Here is a 16,366-nt window from a genome sequence, read left to right as displayed (position 1 = left end):
GTCATAACTCTGGCCATAGCCCTCCCCTATCCAAACCCCAGGACACCCCAGCAACCAGCCAGAGCCAACCAGAGCCAAGGCGTCAGCCTGGCCACCGGGGCCCACGCAGCCTCCACAGTTTTTCTCTCCCCTTTTTTCCCGTGGCCTCCCCTGTGGTGGCCAGAGATTCCTGGCATGGCTCACACCTTCAGGCCCACAGTCCCCTCTGCCAGGAGCATCTTTGCTTTCTGTACTGCCTTTAACCCCAGACGGTTCAGGGCCCACCCTCCTCACCCCAGTTTGAGGAAGAGTCCCTCTTCCTCTGAAGGACTCCTTCATCTGGGCCGCTCACGTTCCTTAGGGCCATGGCAAGGAACCCTGAAGCCTAGGGCCACAGATAACTCACCTCTACTGAGCTGCTCTTCCCACCACCCCTCACCACCCTATACACAGCACATGCTTAGCACCTGTCAGCTCCTACTGGCCTTATAACCACAGCCTGGAACTCTGGTGCTTCTAAGATTTTTAATTGTATAATTATGAAGGACAAGAAATCAGCTATCCTTGGTCCCAATTCACAGGAACAGCACCCCAGGAAGCCTGGCCCTTGCCCTCTGTGTAACTCCTCACACAGGCCCCCACACTGTGCCTGCTTCCTGCCTTGTCTTTTCCTCAACACAGCCTCTGCCCCTTAGTACTTGGTATTTGGATTCTGCCCAGGCCTCCAGCAGCAAGTTTGGCTGATTCATCCCCTGGATCCTTTTCCTCCTGACAATGTCTATGGCTGATATGCCGGCTTAGCCAGCCTGGAGCCAGCCTTACCCAGCCCTGGAACATATGAGAAGGGATTCCAACTAGGTTGCATGGGCAGTCTTGACGTACCGTCTCTTCTAATTGGGAGGCTTCTCCATAGATGTTCGTCAAGAGGACCATATTGCAATTTCCTCCTGTGGAAAGCAGGACACGGAAAGGCCATAAACCATGTGGGTTTTCTGCCAAGAGATTCCTTCGAGGCTGGTGGAGGTCTGTTATGGATTGAGTGTTTGTGTCCTGTCAAACTTCTTACGTTGAAGTTCTACCCTCCTAAGTGATGGCATCTGGAGATGAGGCTTGGGGGAGGTAATCATGTTTAGATGAGGTCCGGAGAGGGTGAAGCCCCCATAATGGGATTAGTGGCCCTAAAAAAGAGAGAGAGAGAGAGACCAGAACTCTCTTTCTGGTCCCTCTCTCTTTCTTTCTTTCTCTCTGCTGTGTGAAAGCACCGCAGGAAAGCAGCCATCTATGAGCCAGAATCTTCACCAGGAACCATCCATGCTGAACTCCAATCTGGGGTCTCCAGCCTCCAGGGCTATGAGAGATAAATGTCTCTTGTTCGAGCCCCCCCATCAATGGTGTTTTGTTCTGGCCACTTGAGCTGACTCAGATAGGGTCAGAGGAGACACACCCCAGCATGTATAAGGCTGGAGAAGGGAAGGGAAGGGGAAAAGCCACTGGACATACCTAAAAGAGAAGCGAGGGCAAGAACTTGGAGCAGGGAGGGGCAGGGAGAGGGCTGTGGGCCAGGGCTTTGCTACTGGCAGCACTCAATTAATAAGCAGACACCCAAGACTGTGCCATCAGTCCCAACATGAAAACCTGGAGATACAAGGATGAAAAGACACAGCCTGCTCCTCTGTCAGGGAGGCTACAGGAGAAGAGAAGGCGGCATGGGTGAGGCCCACCACCTGGTCGTAAGGGCCGTGAAGGGTTCTGCCAGGTTTAGGGATGGGGGAAATAAGAAGGTATTCCCAGCAGTGGCAAAAGTTTAGGCAAAGGTTCTGAAGGACCAGCACAGCAGGCCGTGGGTGATGGAAGAGGGTACCACACATGCTTCTGCCTCTCCAGCTGTGTCTGGCGTCACTGTGAAAAGGCCGCCGGGAAGTGCATGCAACCGGAAGGGAGCCATTCTGTGATCACCAGCAGCAGCTATGCCAGGCCTGTCCCTCCTCCCTGGGGAACCAACCGCACCCTCACCTAACGAGTCCTTTAGGGCGTGGGTGAGCTTGCACTGCCGGAAGGGGATGTGGTCCCGCTTCTGGTCCCCGAGGGCAATGATGGCCTGCTCCAGGAATGACAGCGACTTGTTGATGTAGGTGGCTTCCTTCAGGACTCGGCCCTCAGACTACAAACCAAAGGTCAGTTCCACTCATCACATGGGGAAGCTGCCCCACCGAGAACACTGCAGGTGGGTGGCCAGGCCAGAACCTCCTAGAGCCAGCTCTTCTTCTCAGTGTCATGGAAATGTATTCCATCTCCCGCTAATACTAATACTCCCAGGAATGCCCATGCAAATATTCATGGGAGCCTTCACGTGAACATGAATACTTATGTGATTATTCATATGAATGCTCACTTAAGAGTGAATATGCAGGGATCCCTGGGTGGGCGTAGCGGTTTGGCGCCTGCCTTTGGCCCAGGGCACGATCCTCGAGACCCAGGATCAAATCCCACATCGGGCTCCCAGTACATGGAGCCTGCTTCTCCCTCTGCCTATGTCTCTGCCTCTCTCTTTCTCTCTGTATAACTATCATAAATAAATAAGATTTAAAAAAAAAAGAGTGAATATGCATAGGAATATTTGTGCAGATACTTGATAAATCATTCTGTGACTATCATACAGTTAAAAACACTTATATAAATGTACATAGGAGGGATGCCTGGGTGGCTCAGACACTTAAGTGTCTGACTCTTGATTTCAGCTCAGGTCATGATCTCAGGGGGGTGGGATCAAGCCCCTTGTTGGGCTCTGTGCTCAGTAAGGAGTCTGTCCCTCTCCCTCTGTTCCTCCCCACCTTCCTTCTCCCTCTCTCTCTAAAATAAATAAAATCTTTTTAAAAAATGCACATAGGAATGCTCACTGCATACTCCTGTGACTATGTATGCTACTACTTACACTCATATGAATATCTGAGATGAAATACTCACCAAAAGACTCATGTGAACACTCACCTGCATACACAGAGAAAGGCTAATACTAGCACAAAGCATTTTCTGAGCACTTACTGAGGGTTGAGTACCTTGCTAAGAATTTAGGGGCCATCATCTCATTTAATGTTTACAAAACACCCATTAGGTAGGAACTGCAACTGTGTTGCTGCTGGTTCATCTCTACAAATTCCGTCCCTCCAGCTCCACAGAGTCAAGCCTGTGTGCTCTACTGTGCTGAGCTGAGGACTGGGCTCTCAAATGCCCCACGAGGTACAGCCCATGTACACAGGCGCTATGCCGGCAACAGGGTTATGACTTGTTAAGGAGAATCCTCCTGCTACCCACTTACCCCAGACTTCTTTAGCCTTTCCGAGCCTGCTAGATCCACCAGGTTAATTTTGGAAGTGATATACTTTTCATCTGATAAAGTCCGTGAATGGGCCTATGAAACATTCAAACAGAGGTCAGATGTCACAGGGAGAAACTTCTGACAGAGCAGGCCCCATGGAATTCGGCCGCCCCTCCCAGGCTATTCAAGGAGCTCACACTCACCTCCACATAGATGGTAAAAATGCAGTGTGACCTGGATGAGTTTTTGTTCATCGTGTGGGAGGCTATAATCCTGTTGGTCTCTCCCTGAAGAGGAGGGAAAACATAGACATTTTGAAAAATTAAAATAATGAGGTGTTTGGTTGATTTTCATTTTTTAAAAAAGATTTTATTTATTTATTTGAGACAGAGAAAAGCACAAACAGGGGGAGGGGCAGAAAGAGAGGGAGAAGCTGCTCCCCTCTGAGCAGGGAGCCTAATGTGAGGCTCAATCCCAGGACTCTGGAATCATGACCTGAACTAAAGGCAGACGTTTAACCAACTGAGCCACCCAGGCGCCCATGTTTGGGTCATTTTCAACTACACCCAAAAGCTACACAAGTGATCTCATGTTACTGCAATCAGACCTTCCAGAGAAATCTCATTTATAAATTAGTAGAGGGGATCCCTGGGTGGCTCAGCGGTTTGATGCTTGCCTTCGGCCCAGGGCACGATCCTGAAGACCCAGGATCAAGTCCCGCGTCGGGCTCCCTGCATGGAGCCTGCTTCTCCCTCTGCCTGTGTCTCTGCCTCTCTCTTTCTGTGTTTCTCATGAATAAATAAATAAAATCTTTTTTAAAAATTGTTTATAAATTAGTAGAATGGCAGACCAACTGGGGGTCCAGACCTAGACCATCACCCTCCGCTTCGGATATGAGAATTTATAGATCTTTCTGTAAAGCAAAGTAGCAGTAAGAATGAAGAGTTCTAGAAATGTTCATGAATACCAATTCACAATCAATCTACATATTCAGTGATTAGGGGATGGTCTATACAATGGAATGTTATACAGCCAGGAAAATGTTGACAAATATTTTTTAATAATAGAGAAACACAGAATCCAAAATCATAGCAAACTAACTTCGACAGCACATTAAAAGGATCATATACCAGGGTGATGTGGGACTAACCCCTGGGATGAAAAGACAGTGCACCATTTGCAAATCAATCGATGTGGTGGGTAAAATCATATGATAGGACCACCTAAGGAATGCAAAAGCATTCACATAAGAAAGCATTCATACACAAGATGCTCAGAATGGTCACTTCTAGGTTCGGGCTTAGAGGTCATTTCTTTATTTTTTTCATTTTTAAAAAACATTTTATTTTTAAGTAATTTCCACACCCAATGTGGGGCTGAACTCATAATCCAGAGATCAAGAGCCCTGTGCTCCACCAACTTAGCCTGCCAGGTGCCCCCATTTGTTCTTTTTATATAGGTGTATGTTTTCATATTTTTACAGTGAACATGTTATTACTTTTTAAAAAATATTTTATTTATTTGAGAGAGAATGCATGTGTATGCATAGTAGGGGGAGGGGCAGAGGGAGAAGGAGAAGCAGACTCCCCACTGAGCAGGGAGTCCAACGTGGGGCTTGATCCCAGGACTCCGAGATGGTGACCAGAGCCAAAGGCAGATGCTTAACTGACTGAGCCACCTAGACATTCCAGTGAACATGTTATTACTTTTAAAATTTATGAAAAATGAATAATTTGTAGTTTTTTTTTTTAAAGATTTTATTTATTTATTCATGAGAGACAGAAAGAGAGAGAGAGAGAGAGGCAGAGACACAGGCAGAGGCAGAAGCAGGCTCCATGCAGGGAGCCGAATATGGGACTCAATCTGGGTCTCCAGGATCAGGCCCTGGGCTGAAGGCTGCACTAAAACTGCTGAGTCACCCAGGCTGCCCAATTATTTGTAGTTTTAAAGGGACAGCAGGCCCTGGTCTCTAATTCACAGGATTGGGTGCTATGACCAAAATACACTTTAAAATGGTGGAAATGGCTGTTCTTAAGAGAAAAAGGTCCTTGTGGGAGGGACTCCAGTCTCCTTAAAGGCGCCAGAGAAATGCTCTGAACAAGTCCCAAAATGGTGACAACAGGGCCCCTTGGGGAGAGTGGAACACCTGAAGAGGAGGGAAAGCCCTAAGCTATGGAGCAGACCTGGCTGCCCCCCTTGCTCACCCCTGTGGCCATGTCTCCTACAGCTTCTCACTATCACTTGTCCTATAAATTCAGTGACATTGTGAAGGGTATATGGGTCCCCTCTTTGTGAACTGCCCTCTCCCCTTGTCTTTTTGGCTTCCACTAGGCAATCTCTGGTGGCCTGAGAAGTGCAATCCCCTCCACGAAGAGTTCTTTGCTAACTCGTCTTACGTGGCATAGCAGTCTAGGAGACATCTATGTGACCTTTCTTCCCTTTACCTGAGGTAGGACTTGCATGGTGGCTTGACAGCTATGCAGCTTACCCCAGATCCCTTCCTGGTTTGTTGACACAGGAACTTCCCTTCATAAAATCTTTGCACATTTAATCCCATCTCAGCAACTGCTTCTCAGACAATGCAGACTAACATACATTGAAAAGCCTGCTGAATAATAGACTGACGATTGACTTCTCACTACTAACAATGGAAACCGTAACTTTGCAGTAATATCTTTAATATGGTAGAAGCAAATGCCGAAATAGAATTTTACAGCCAGCAAAAATATCTCAATAAACAAGAAACTTGGTATCAACTTGCTCACTATAAAGAATGTATAACAGAAAAAAAGGAAAACATTCTCCAGAGGAAGGTTATGGAGAAAAAAAAGAAAACGCAATGAAAGTGGTAAATATGAGGGTACATATAAAAGAATATAGACTATATAAAACAATAATGATGCCTCTGTGGAGTCAAAAACCAAAAACATAACAGACAAGGCAACAATCCTAAGATTCCTATGGAATCCAGGAGGAGGGGAAAGGTTTTTATGAATTTTACATTTTGAGAAGTCTTATTTTTAAATATTTGACTTTATTTTATTCTTAAAAATATTTTATTTATTTATTCATGAGAGACACAGAGAGGGCCAGAGACACAGGCAGAGGGAGAAGCAGGCTCTATGCAGGAAGCTCAATGTGGGACTCGATCCCAGACCCCAGGATCACACCCTGAGCCAAAGGCAGACACTCAACCACTGAGCCACCCAGGTGCCCTGTGTTGTAATTATTTTAAAATTGAATATTTAGGGACACCTAAATAGTGGCGTCCCAAGTGGAAGGAAAGGTTTCAGGTAAAAAATAAATACTGTCAGATCACCAAGACGGAGTTATGATGAAATAGAAAATATGTACAGAACAATTATTAGTATGGAGATTGAATCAGTAATCAAAAATCTTTCAACAAAGTCCAGGATCGGATGACTTCGATGATGAATTCTATCCATGGATTTTTAAAAGAAAATTCTTTTATATACTCTTTACATGAAAAGGCAAAACAAGGGCACCTGGGTGGTTCAGTCCATTAAGTATCTGCCCTTGGCTCAGTTGTGATTCCAGGGTCCTGGGATGGAGCTCCGCATCAGGCTCCCTGCTCAGCCAGGAGTCTGCTTGCCCCTCTGCAACTTCCCCTCTTCCTCCCTGCTGCTTGTGCTCTCTCTCATTCTTACTCCCTCTCTTGCTCTCAAATAAATAAATTTATTTTTTTAAAAAAGTAAGCCAAAACAAAAAATTTACACAGTTAACCTAAAATCTAGAATTTTTGTTCATCATATAACACAGAGAGAAAAAAAAGCCACAAGAAATATAAGATATTTGCAATAGATATAATTGAAAAATAATTAGTTTTCAGAGTATATAAAGAATTCACGCAGACAGGTAAGAGAAAGAAAGAAAGGACATCTGTAAAGAAAACAAAAGACAGGAAAAGGGAAACCCAAATGGTCAATAAACACACGAAAAGGTCCTTAATTCGATTAGTAATCAAAGATGATAACAGAAGACCATAGTGGGAAACACCACACACCAGACCCAGACAGATTGGTCAAAATTTTAAGATCAATATACTCAGGATTCTGATAACCTGCTGTGGGAATGTACTGTTACGGAAAAGAGTTGGCATTACCTGAGAAAACTTAAGACACACATACTCAACCACCCAAAATTTCAGTCCTAGAAAAATTTGTGCTGTGTGCACCAAAAGATAAACAAGAATCTTCCCCGTGGCATTGTTTGAAATATCCCCCAAATTAGGAAAACCCAAATGTCCATCAGTAGTAGGGAGGATAACTAACTCGTGATATATTCACCCAATGTAATACAATGATGATGACAATTAAAAATATACAGCAAGAATGCAGATGAATTTCACATAAAAAGTAGATAAAAGGAAAAAGTAATAAGAATTCATCTTATGTGATTTCTTTCATATAACAAATTTCAAAAAAAATAAATAAAGCTGTTGGAGGAAACAAAGGTGGTAAAGCTAGAAAGAAAACCAATGAAATGATCACAAGAGAGTGGTTACTACTAAGGGTATGAATATTAATTCATGATAAAAATTCTTCCCGAACTTGGACCTTCTTTAACCTGAAGCCACCAAAAGTCTATAGCAAACATCATTAGTCATGGTGAAATGTTAGGAGCAACAATAAAACAAGAATACCCTACTGCTGCCTCCTGGGACACTCTCCTGCCTGCAGATGCAAGGGCTCTGGGTGTAAATCACTCCTGAGGACATTTATGTGACTTTTCTTTTTTTTTTTTTTCTTTTTTTTATTTATGATAGCCACACAGAGAGAGAGAGAGAGAGGCGGAGACATAGGCAGAAGGGAGAAGCAGGCTCCATGCACCGGGAGCCTGATGTGGGATTCGATCCCGGGTCTCGAGGATCGCGCCCTGGGCCAAAGGCAGGCGCTAAACCGCTGCGCCACCCAGGGATCCCGACTTTTCTTTTTTTAAGATCTTATTTATTTATTCAAGAGAGAGAGAGAAAGAGAGGCAGAGACATAGGCAGACGGAGAAGCAGGCTCCCTGTGGGGAGCTCAATGTGGGACTCAATCCTAGGACCCTGGGATCACACACTGAGCCAAAGGCAGATGTTCAACCACTGTGCCCCCCATGTGACTTTTAAAAAAAAAACTTTTATAGGGACGCCTGGGTGGCTCAGTGGTTGAGCATCTGCCTTTGGCTCAGGGTGTGATCCCGCAGTCTCAGGATCAGGTCTCACATCGGGCTCCCTGCATGGAGCCTGCTTCTCCCTCTACCTCTGTCTCTGCCTGCCTCTCTGTGTCTCTCATGAATAAATAAATAAATGCTTTAAAATTAAAATAAAAATAAAGAAGTTTTATTGACATATAATTTAAATAGCATAAAATTCTCTGCTTTAAGTATACAATTCAGTAAACAAAAAAGTATAATTCAGTGATTGTTTTTAGTAGATGTATAGATTTGTGCAACCATCACCACAATCCTTTTTTTTTTAAGATTGTATTCATTCATTCACGAGAGACACACAGAGAGAGAAGCAGAGACACAGGCAGAGGGAGAAGCAGGCTCCACGCAGGGAGCCCGATGCGGGACTTGATCCTGGGACTGTGGGATCACACCCTAAGCCAAAGTCAGCCGCTCAACTGCTGAGCCAGCCAGGTGTCCCCATCACCACAATCCTATTTTAGAAATGTGGAAACATCACTCCAAGAAGTTCCCTGGGCCCAACTACAACCATTTCCCATTCCTTCCCCTGGGCAACCACTAACCTGCTTTCTCTAAAGATGTGCCTACTGGGACATTTCAAATGAATGGAATCATACGTATGGATCTTTTGTGTTTCTTTTACTTACCCTTTTAAAGATTCATCCATATTGTAGCATATATCAGTACTCCATTTCTTTTTATTGCTGAATAGTTTCCCATTGTATGGATGTACATTTTGTTTATCCATTCACTAGGTGATTTTTTTTCACTAGGTGATTGATATTTTGATTATTTCCAGTCTGGCTATTATGAATAATGCTGCTATAATATTTGCCTAGAAGTCTTTGTGTCAACCTATGCTTTTGTTTCTCTTGGGTAAATAGGGATAGAATTGCTAGGTCCTATGATAAAATTAGTATTTAACTTATTAGGAAACTGCCAAAATGGCTGCACCATTGTACATTTCAACAACAATGTGTAAGAGTTCCAACCTATATGACTTTTAAAAGAATAGCATATGCTGGGGAATTTTTGGATTTGTAAGAGCTCTTATACACTAAGGATGTTAATCCTTATTTTTTCCTATACTACACATGTTTACAATTTCATGTTAACTGAAAAAAAGGACAATTTCAACTATGTTAAAAAATTGTGTAGATGGGGGTGGTGGTGGTAAGACAGGAAGGAAATAAGCCAAGATATACATTATTGTTGCTGTTTGTAGGAAACAGGCAAGTGAATTCTTTTTCTGTTTCAGTATTTTTTTCTTTACTATCTGAACTTGCTAAATGAGCAAATATTAATATTCATTCTGATTATCAAAGTAAGTAAAAAACTAAGAAAGAGGAAGGGAGGAAAAGAAAAAAAGAGAAGGAAGGAGGGAGCGTAGGAGAGAAAGAAGGAAGGAGCCCTTAGACTTGCTCATCTCACCTCAAAAAGGAGGCTGAAGGCATCTTCCTCCTGACTTGTAAGGTGGACTGATAAGCCCTTAATGAAGACCCCTTGAGGGTTTTCCACAATGGTCATTGGTGTGACTGATGGTCCAACACAGGGCAGAGTAGACAGGAGATCAAATAGACTTTCATTGTAGATTTCCAGGTAGGAAACACGCACAGTGATGGCATGTGTGGGGCGTTCTTCGATCATCCTAAAAACCTAGATGGGATATTGGATGGCAGTCACCAAGAGCAAAACTCCAATGACCAGCCAGTGTTAGGAGAGTTCTGACTTCAGCAGAGAACAAGATGTACAATGAAAAAAATCTTTGCCCTGAGACACCACCTGGGTGGCTCAGTCAGTTAACTGTCTGACTTTGGTTCAAGTCATGGTCTCAGGGCCCTGGGATGAGCTCCACATCAGGCTCCTTGCTCAGTGGGGCATCTGCTTCTCCCTCTCCCCCTGGCTCTCCCGGACCTTGCTCACGTTTTCTCTCTCTCTCTCTCTTTCTCTCTCAAATAAATAAATAAAATCTTAAAAAAGAAAAAAATCGGGACACCTGGGTGGCTCAGTGGTTGAGCGTCTGCCTTTGGCTCAGTGCATGATCCCGCAGTCCTGGGATCGAGTCCTGCATCAGGCTTCCTGCATGGAGCCTGCTTCTCCCTCTGCCTGTGTCTCTGTCTGCCTCTCTCTGTTTCTCATGAATAAATAAAATCTTTAAAAAATCTTTGTCATAAAAGAATTTGTAGTCTAGCTGGCATGATGGTCATCATCATCAACAATTACTAGTATTAAGTCCATTGAGTGATACTTACGGTCATGTAGTTTTTTAAGGCCTGACTTAACAGGTTGCACAGTCCCCTGACATGATGAATGGAAAGGACTCTGGGGTGCAGATCCCTTATTTTATGGGGTCTCACTATATATAAGCCTCTTTCACAACTATTATTTAATTCCATTCTCAAAATTCCTCTGTGATTGAAGCAGGGCAGGGGGCTATGCCCATCTGTTAGAAAGCTCCATGAAATGAAATTGTTTGCCTGTGGTCACTCAGCTAGTAAGAGAAGCCAAGACCAAACTCAGCCTTCCCAACTGTTAATACCCTCCCTGGTACTTATGGCCAGGTGACTTTGGACTGGTCTTTCCCCTTCTCTGGACCTTAACTTTCTTAACTGTCAAATGCAGGGGAAGGTTGGGCTGGATGATCCCCTGAGGCTCCCACCTGGCTCTAACAGTCCAGGTATGTGCTGTCCAACATGGTAGACACTAGCCACAGGTGGCTGCAGAGCACTTGAAATGTGGCTGATGCAACTGAGGAACTGAATTTTAAATTTTATTTAATTGTAATTAATTTGAATTTAAATTTCAAAGTGGCTCCAAAATTCAGTTACTGGTAAACTTTTCAGTATGTTTGGAATAACTTGGGTTTATACTTTTTCAATGGTAAATTTTATGAAATCTTTTTTTTTTTTTTAAAGATTTTATTTATTTATTCATAGACACAGAGAGAGAGGCAGAGACACAGGGAGAGGGAGAAGCAGGTTCTATGCAGGGAGCCCGATGCGGGACTTGATCCCGGGTCTCCAGGATCACACCCCAGGCTGCAGGCGGCGCCAAACCGCTGCGCCACTGGGGCTGCCCAATTTTATGAAATCTAAATACAGATCCAGTATGCCTGGTATGTATTTAGTGTCTAACTTGAAATGGGCCATAAGTGTAAAATACACACTGCAAAGACTTAGTATGAGAAAAATAATGTAAAATACCTCAAGGATTTTCATATCGACCACATGTGGAAATTATATTTTGCATATATGGAGTTACATAAAATACATTCTTAAAATCAACTTCACCTGTTTTTCTTCTTAAACTGTGGTCATGACAAAACTCAAAATTGCAAGTCTGACTTCCATTATATTTCTACTGGGCAGCACTGGGCTTGACTATTGAAGTCTAAGATGCTGAGATCCTGAAGCTCTAACAGTGGGGCACAAAGGATATTGCTTCACAAATTAGAGCATGAGTGGTTTATTCACTAGAGGGTCATCTCCATTTCTTATAAGACACAGCTCTAAAATCTCAAAACGCTTTTGGGGAAAAGCCCTTTGCCTCCTACATCCTAAAAGAGGGTCCTCCCAGAACTCCAAAGGAAGGCCCCTCTGTCCTGTCTTCAGAGTTCCCAGACCCCCAGGGCTGACAGCCCTGAAAGCTCACATTGTGCCCTTCTTCTTCCGTTTGCTCTTTCTGGGGCTGAGGTGGTAGAAGAAGCCAGAGCAGGCCAGTAGGGAAATTCTGCAGGAGTCTATATCCCCCTCATTAAAACAAGGAAGGAACACGATTAGGACCTCCAAATTTTCTGTGATCCAAACTATAGGATCACAGATCAGCGCAGCAGCAAGAGGTCAGTTGGCGTGTCCAAATCCCTCCTTCACAAATGAAGAAACTGGCTCCACATAAGCTTGGGTCAGACTTTGAAACTTCGGTTTCCTGAGGCCCCTGTACCCTCACCCCTGCAATGCTTATCCTGTCTTCAATAGCAGGCCTGAGGTCGGCAGCAGCTGTGGTAGAGAGGGGACCTTCTGTGGCACCCCACCTGTGGGCCCGCTCTACCTGCTGTAGGGCACGAGGAAGGATCCCCCGGTGCTTGTAATTCTCGGTTGTCCCTGTCATGGTGTATGTCTTGCCAGCTCCTGTCTGCCCGTAACACATGATGGTACCTGCAAATATTTGGAAGCACGTCTTGGTAATGTCCAGGAAAATAGCTCCAAGGATAGCTCTCTTATTCCCCAGTATGTCTGGTGCCAGCCTGACCCCTGGTGTGAAGGTGGCCATCAGAAGCAGCCATGGACCTGAGGAATTCCTGCCATTGGAGGTGGGTGGGCAGGGAAACAGATATAAGTGGTCAAAACAGAGACTGCTGCTCTGAATTTGTGCCCCATGTAATGCTCTACTGCTCCCTGTGCCAAGAGAAGATCTGACCCTAGAGCTTCCGAGCAGAGCAGGGAATCCCAGGGAGCAGAACTGGCCATTTTCCTAATCAGGTGAGGTGGGAGATAGGAACACTGAACTGCAGCTCTTCTTTAGCAAAGCCATGAACTGCCAGAGTCTCGGGTGGAAGCCTCACTGGAGCTGGCCAAGCAGGAGGCCAGAAGAGCTTTCAAAATCCCTGGAGGCGGGGGGGGGGGGGGGGGGGGGGGGGGGGATCCCTGGGGAAGAAATGGGCATGGGAAGGAAACTTCCTGTTAATGGGGAAAATCCTCTGTAGAATGCAAGCTCCCACAGGATTAAACAGGGCTGCTAGTTGGTCCCATGCCACTTTTGAAACATCATCATGATGGGTCCTGATCTGGTCCCACCACCCTCTTCAGGAAGACTTCCTCTTGCACCTCTAACATCTATGGGGTCTACTCTACCATCACCACTAGGCTCTGGGACATGAACTATGCTATCATCCTGGGCTCCCATTCCCCTCTGCCCTTCCTCCTGGTTTGGCCATCCTGAGCCAGACCCATCCCAAACGCTGCTTCGGGGCAATGCTGGACCGTGGAAATCAGCATTTGCCTTCACCACACCAATCCTCTAGTTCCTGGGGTTGGTTGGTAGGTTTTACACAAGGGGCTCTAACTCAGCATGTAAGCTGAGGTCAGAAACAGTGTCTACTGGGGTGCCTGGGTGGCTCAGTTGGTTAAGTGCCTGCCTTCAGCTCAGATCATGGATCTTAGATTTAGCCCTCTGCTCAGCAGGGAGTCTGCTTCTCCCTTTTCTGCTGCCCCTCCCCCAGCCCTTATTCGCAAGCATGCTCTCTCTCAAATAAATAAATAAAATCTTTTTTTCAAAAAGAAAGTGTCCACTAACACAAATGTGTAGGAAGAAGTCACTGCATTTGGGACTCAAAGCCCATTTATGATTCCACAGCACCCAGGGCCCAAGACTCTCAACCTTCTAGGCCTTCTCAGTTGCTCTGTCTTTACCTCCTCGGGGACATATGCCTTCAGGGTCAATGAAGACCACAGCTATGTATCTCAAGCGGGATACATTACAATGTGTGGGCATCAACCCTAAACAGATTTTTTTTTTTTTTTTTAAAGATTTCATTCATTTGAGAAAGAGCGCAAGTAGGGGGAGCAGCAGAGGGAGAGGGAGAAGCAGGCTCCCCATTGAGTAGGAAACCTGATGCGGGGCTCGATCCTGGGACTGCCTTCTGCCAACCTGACTGAGCCACCCAGGTGCCTCCCTACACAGACTTTTTAACAGAAGACCTAAAACTTGCAGATAGGGAGCATTCTAGTCACATTGGCAAAGTTTACAAATTGTGATATATCTTTTCTACAGACTTTCAAATTTTCAAGCAATCTTAGACTGAATTAGTTTGTAAAAATTTCCCAATAAAGCTGCTTGTAATTTGTTAAGGCAATCCAACTCTACTCCATTTTTCTGTGCTATATGTAAATAACCCCATACTGGAATAGGAAGAGTGACTGATTTCGCCAGTAGAATGAATGAAGTAGCTCCTACCAGGTAGCCAAGAGAAAACTATTTGAATTCAATCAAATTCATAAGGAAACTATCCTCAAAGCTAATATTTGAGAGATTTGGAACAGGATAATAGTTCAATCCCCATGACCTATGGAGAGCCACAGCCTTCCTATCTTCCTAAGAAGGCAGGATCCCAGAACTTTGGATCAAGTCATGGCCACAATATCACCAAGCAAATAATCAGTTTTCCACCATAAGAATATGGAGATAGACAAATAAGCAATCAGAAGTTAGCATGTGAGGTTATCTTTTATTCTAGTCACCATAAAACACTTGCATCTCTTCCTCCAGGAAGGGTTCTGCGGGTTCTTACGTAAAACAACTATCAATTAACTAGATTACCATTGTATCCATCGAGAGCCTGAGCAACCACGTCCTTTGCCACTGTCTCATACACCAAGTCCTGGGAGGCATTGTGGAGAACTCCATCCAGCTTGAATGACCAGTCTGTCTGCTTGTTATTGACAACTCCTTTCTGAAGATCTTTTTTTATATGAATATCAATGCTCTAAAAAGAGAGGAAAAGAGAGAGTGAGCTAGTTTTTAGGAAACCAGTATGAAAAACTCACTGCCAGCTGAGGCCTGACTTGGAAAAGAGAGAGGAAGTGAACTTTAGGAAGAATAGGTACTTCCACAAATGGGCCAATAGTCTAATGATTTCTTTGAGATGGGAGAGGGAAGATCCTGCAGGGAAGCCACACAACCCTCAAGGCGGAAGGATCAGGAGACCGAAGCACCTCCTAGTTTCAGGACTTGTCACCTTAGATTAGAGGGTACTATTTGTCTCTGTTCCCCCATGTATGAAATAGGGGGAGTGGGTGTCAAGAACATTCACCATGTTTCTACTAAACAAGCTTTAGACACATTCATTAAGCACAGTGAGGTCTTGAATTAGGCCAGAGAGAACAGTGGGGACACAGGTCTGGGATTGAGCCACATCTTTAACATACTATAGCCCACTGTGAATAATGATGAATTAATAGCCACAGAAGAGGCTCTTCTTGGCTTCTCAGACTTAGTTCCTCACTGGTACTACAGCAAATTAAGGGTGCCTACCCATTTGTAATTTAGATGAACAGATTAAAAAAAAAATTTAGGGATCCTTGGGTGGCTCAGCGGTTTGGCGCCTGCCTTTGGCCTAGGGCACGATCTTGGAGTCCAGGGATCGAGTCCCACGCCGTGCTCCCGGCATGGAGCCTGTTTCTCACTCCTCCTGTGTCTCTGCCTCTCTCTCTCTATGTCTATCACAAATAAATAAATAAATAAATCTTAAAAAATATATTTTTTTAGAACCCTCCAGAGCAAGCCATTATGGCAGTAGCTGGTTTAGGAACACATTATGTTAGGTCAGTGGTAGGTTTCAGTCTTCACAATGGGGACTTCTGATGTAAAGAGAGTCTTCTTGGAACTTTATACTAGATGCCCTAATTCAGGAGCCAAGACACAGCCATATGCAGAAAAAGTAAGATCAAGAAAAAGAGGCTTGGTCCATCCACACATTAAATGCTCTGTGCTTCTGTGTTCATTGAAAATGTGTCCAGCAAGATATACTTCACAGGGCTATACGTGAGTTTTTTTCTGACTGCCAGGACTTGGAAAGCCTGGGTAGTTTGCTATTGAATTCTTCCCTTAAAGAATGTCTCCATGTTGCCCGGAGGAGATTCACAGCTGTTTGCTGAATGAAAACATAGGGCTTTCTCAACCTGTCCCAAGCCTGTCATGGGCTTCAAAAAGTTTGTCAGGATAGTGATAAAGGCAAGGGGATGGATCAATCTTCCCAGTTTTTCAGATAAGAGTTTTTCCCACTGGTTTGGCAACTTTAACAGTTATCGACTTAGGACATTCTTACTGGATGCCCCCCTGCCCCCCCCCCAGGGGAGTGGTGGTTATATAAAAGCAGATCTG

The 16,366-nt window shown here is 44.6% G+C and overlaps 1 protein-coding gene across 9 annotated transcripts in view; it reads right to left on the bottom strand.

Moving 5' to 3' along the window:
- KIF9 (kinesin family member 9) overlaps positions 1 to 16,366 on the bottom strand; it is a 53,039-nt gene that overhangs the window by 31,008 nt on the left and 5,665 nt on the right. For 6 of the 9 annotated variants that reach the window (XM_038566623.1, XM_038566619.1, XM_038566620.1 and 3 more), the window contains 7 exons: positions 14,804 to 14,969; positions 12,536 to 12,642; positions 9,920 to 10,144; positions 3,499 to 3,582; positions 3,296 to 3,388; positions 1,993 to 2,140; positions 862 to 926 (listed from right to left, as the gene is read on the bottom strand). In XM_038566623.1, the coding sequence (XP_038422551.1) occupies positions 862 to 926; positions 1,993 to 2,140; positions 3,296 to 3,388; positions 3,499 to 3,582; positions 9,920 to 10,144; positions 12,536 to 12,642; positions 14,804 to 14,969 (888 nt within the window). The remainder of the gene's footprint in view (positions 1 to 861; positions 927 to 1,992; positions 2,141 to 3,295; positions 3,389 to 3,498; positions 3,583 to 9,919; positions 10,145 to 12,535; positions 12,643 to 14,803; positions 14,970 to 16,366) is intronic. The other 3 variants (XM_038566624.1, XM_038566622.1, XM_038566621.1) reach the window with 2 other exon arrangements.

The sequence above is a fragment of the Canis lupus genome, chromosome 20 (genome assembly GCF_011100685.1).
Source record: "Canis lupus familiaris isolate Mischka breed German Shepherd chromosome 20, alternate assembly UU_Cfam_GSD_1.0, whole genome shotgun sequence".
NCBI classification, from domain to species: domain Eukaryota; kingdom Metazoa; phylum Chordata; class Mammalia; order Carnivora; family Canidae; genus Canis; species Canis lupus.
This window is presented reverse-complemented; position numbering and strand designations above follow the sequence as displayed.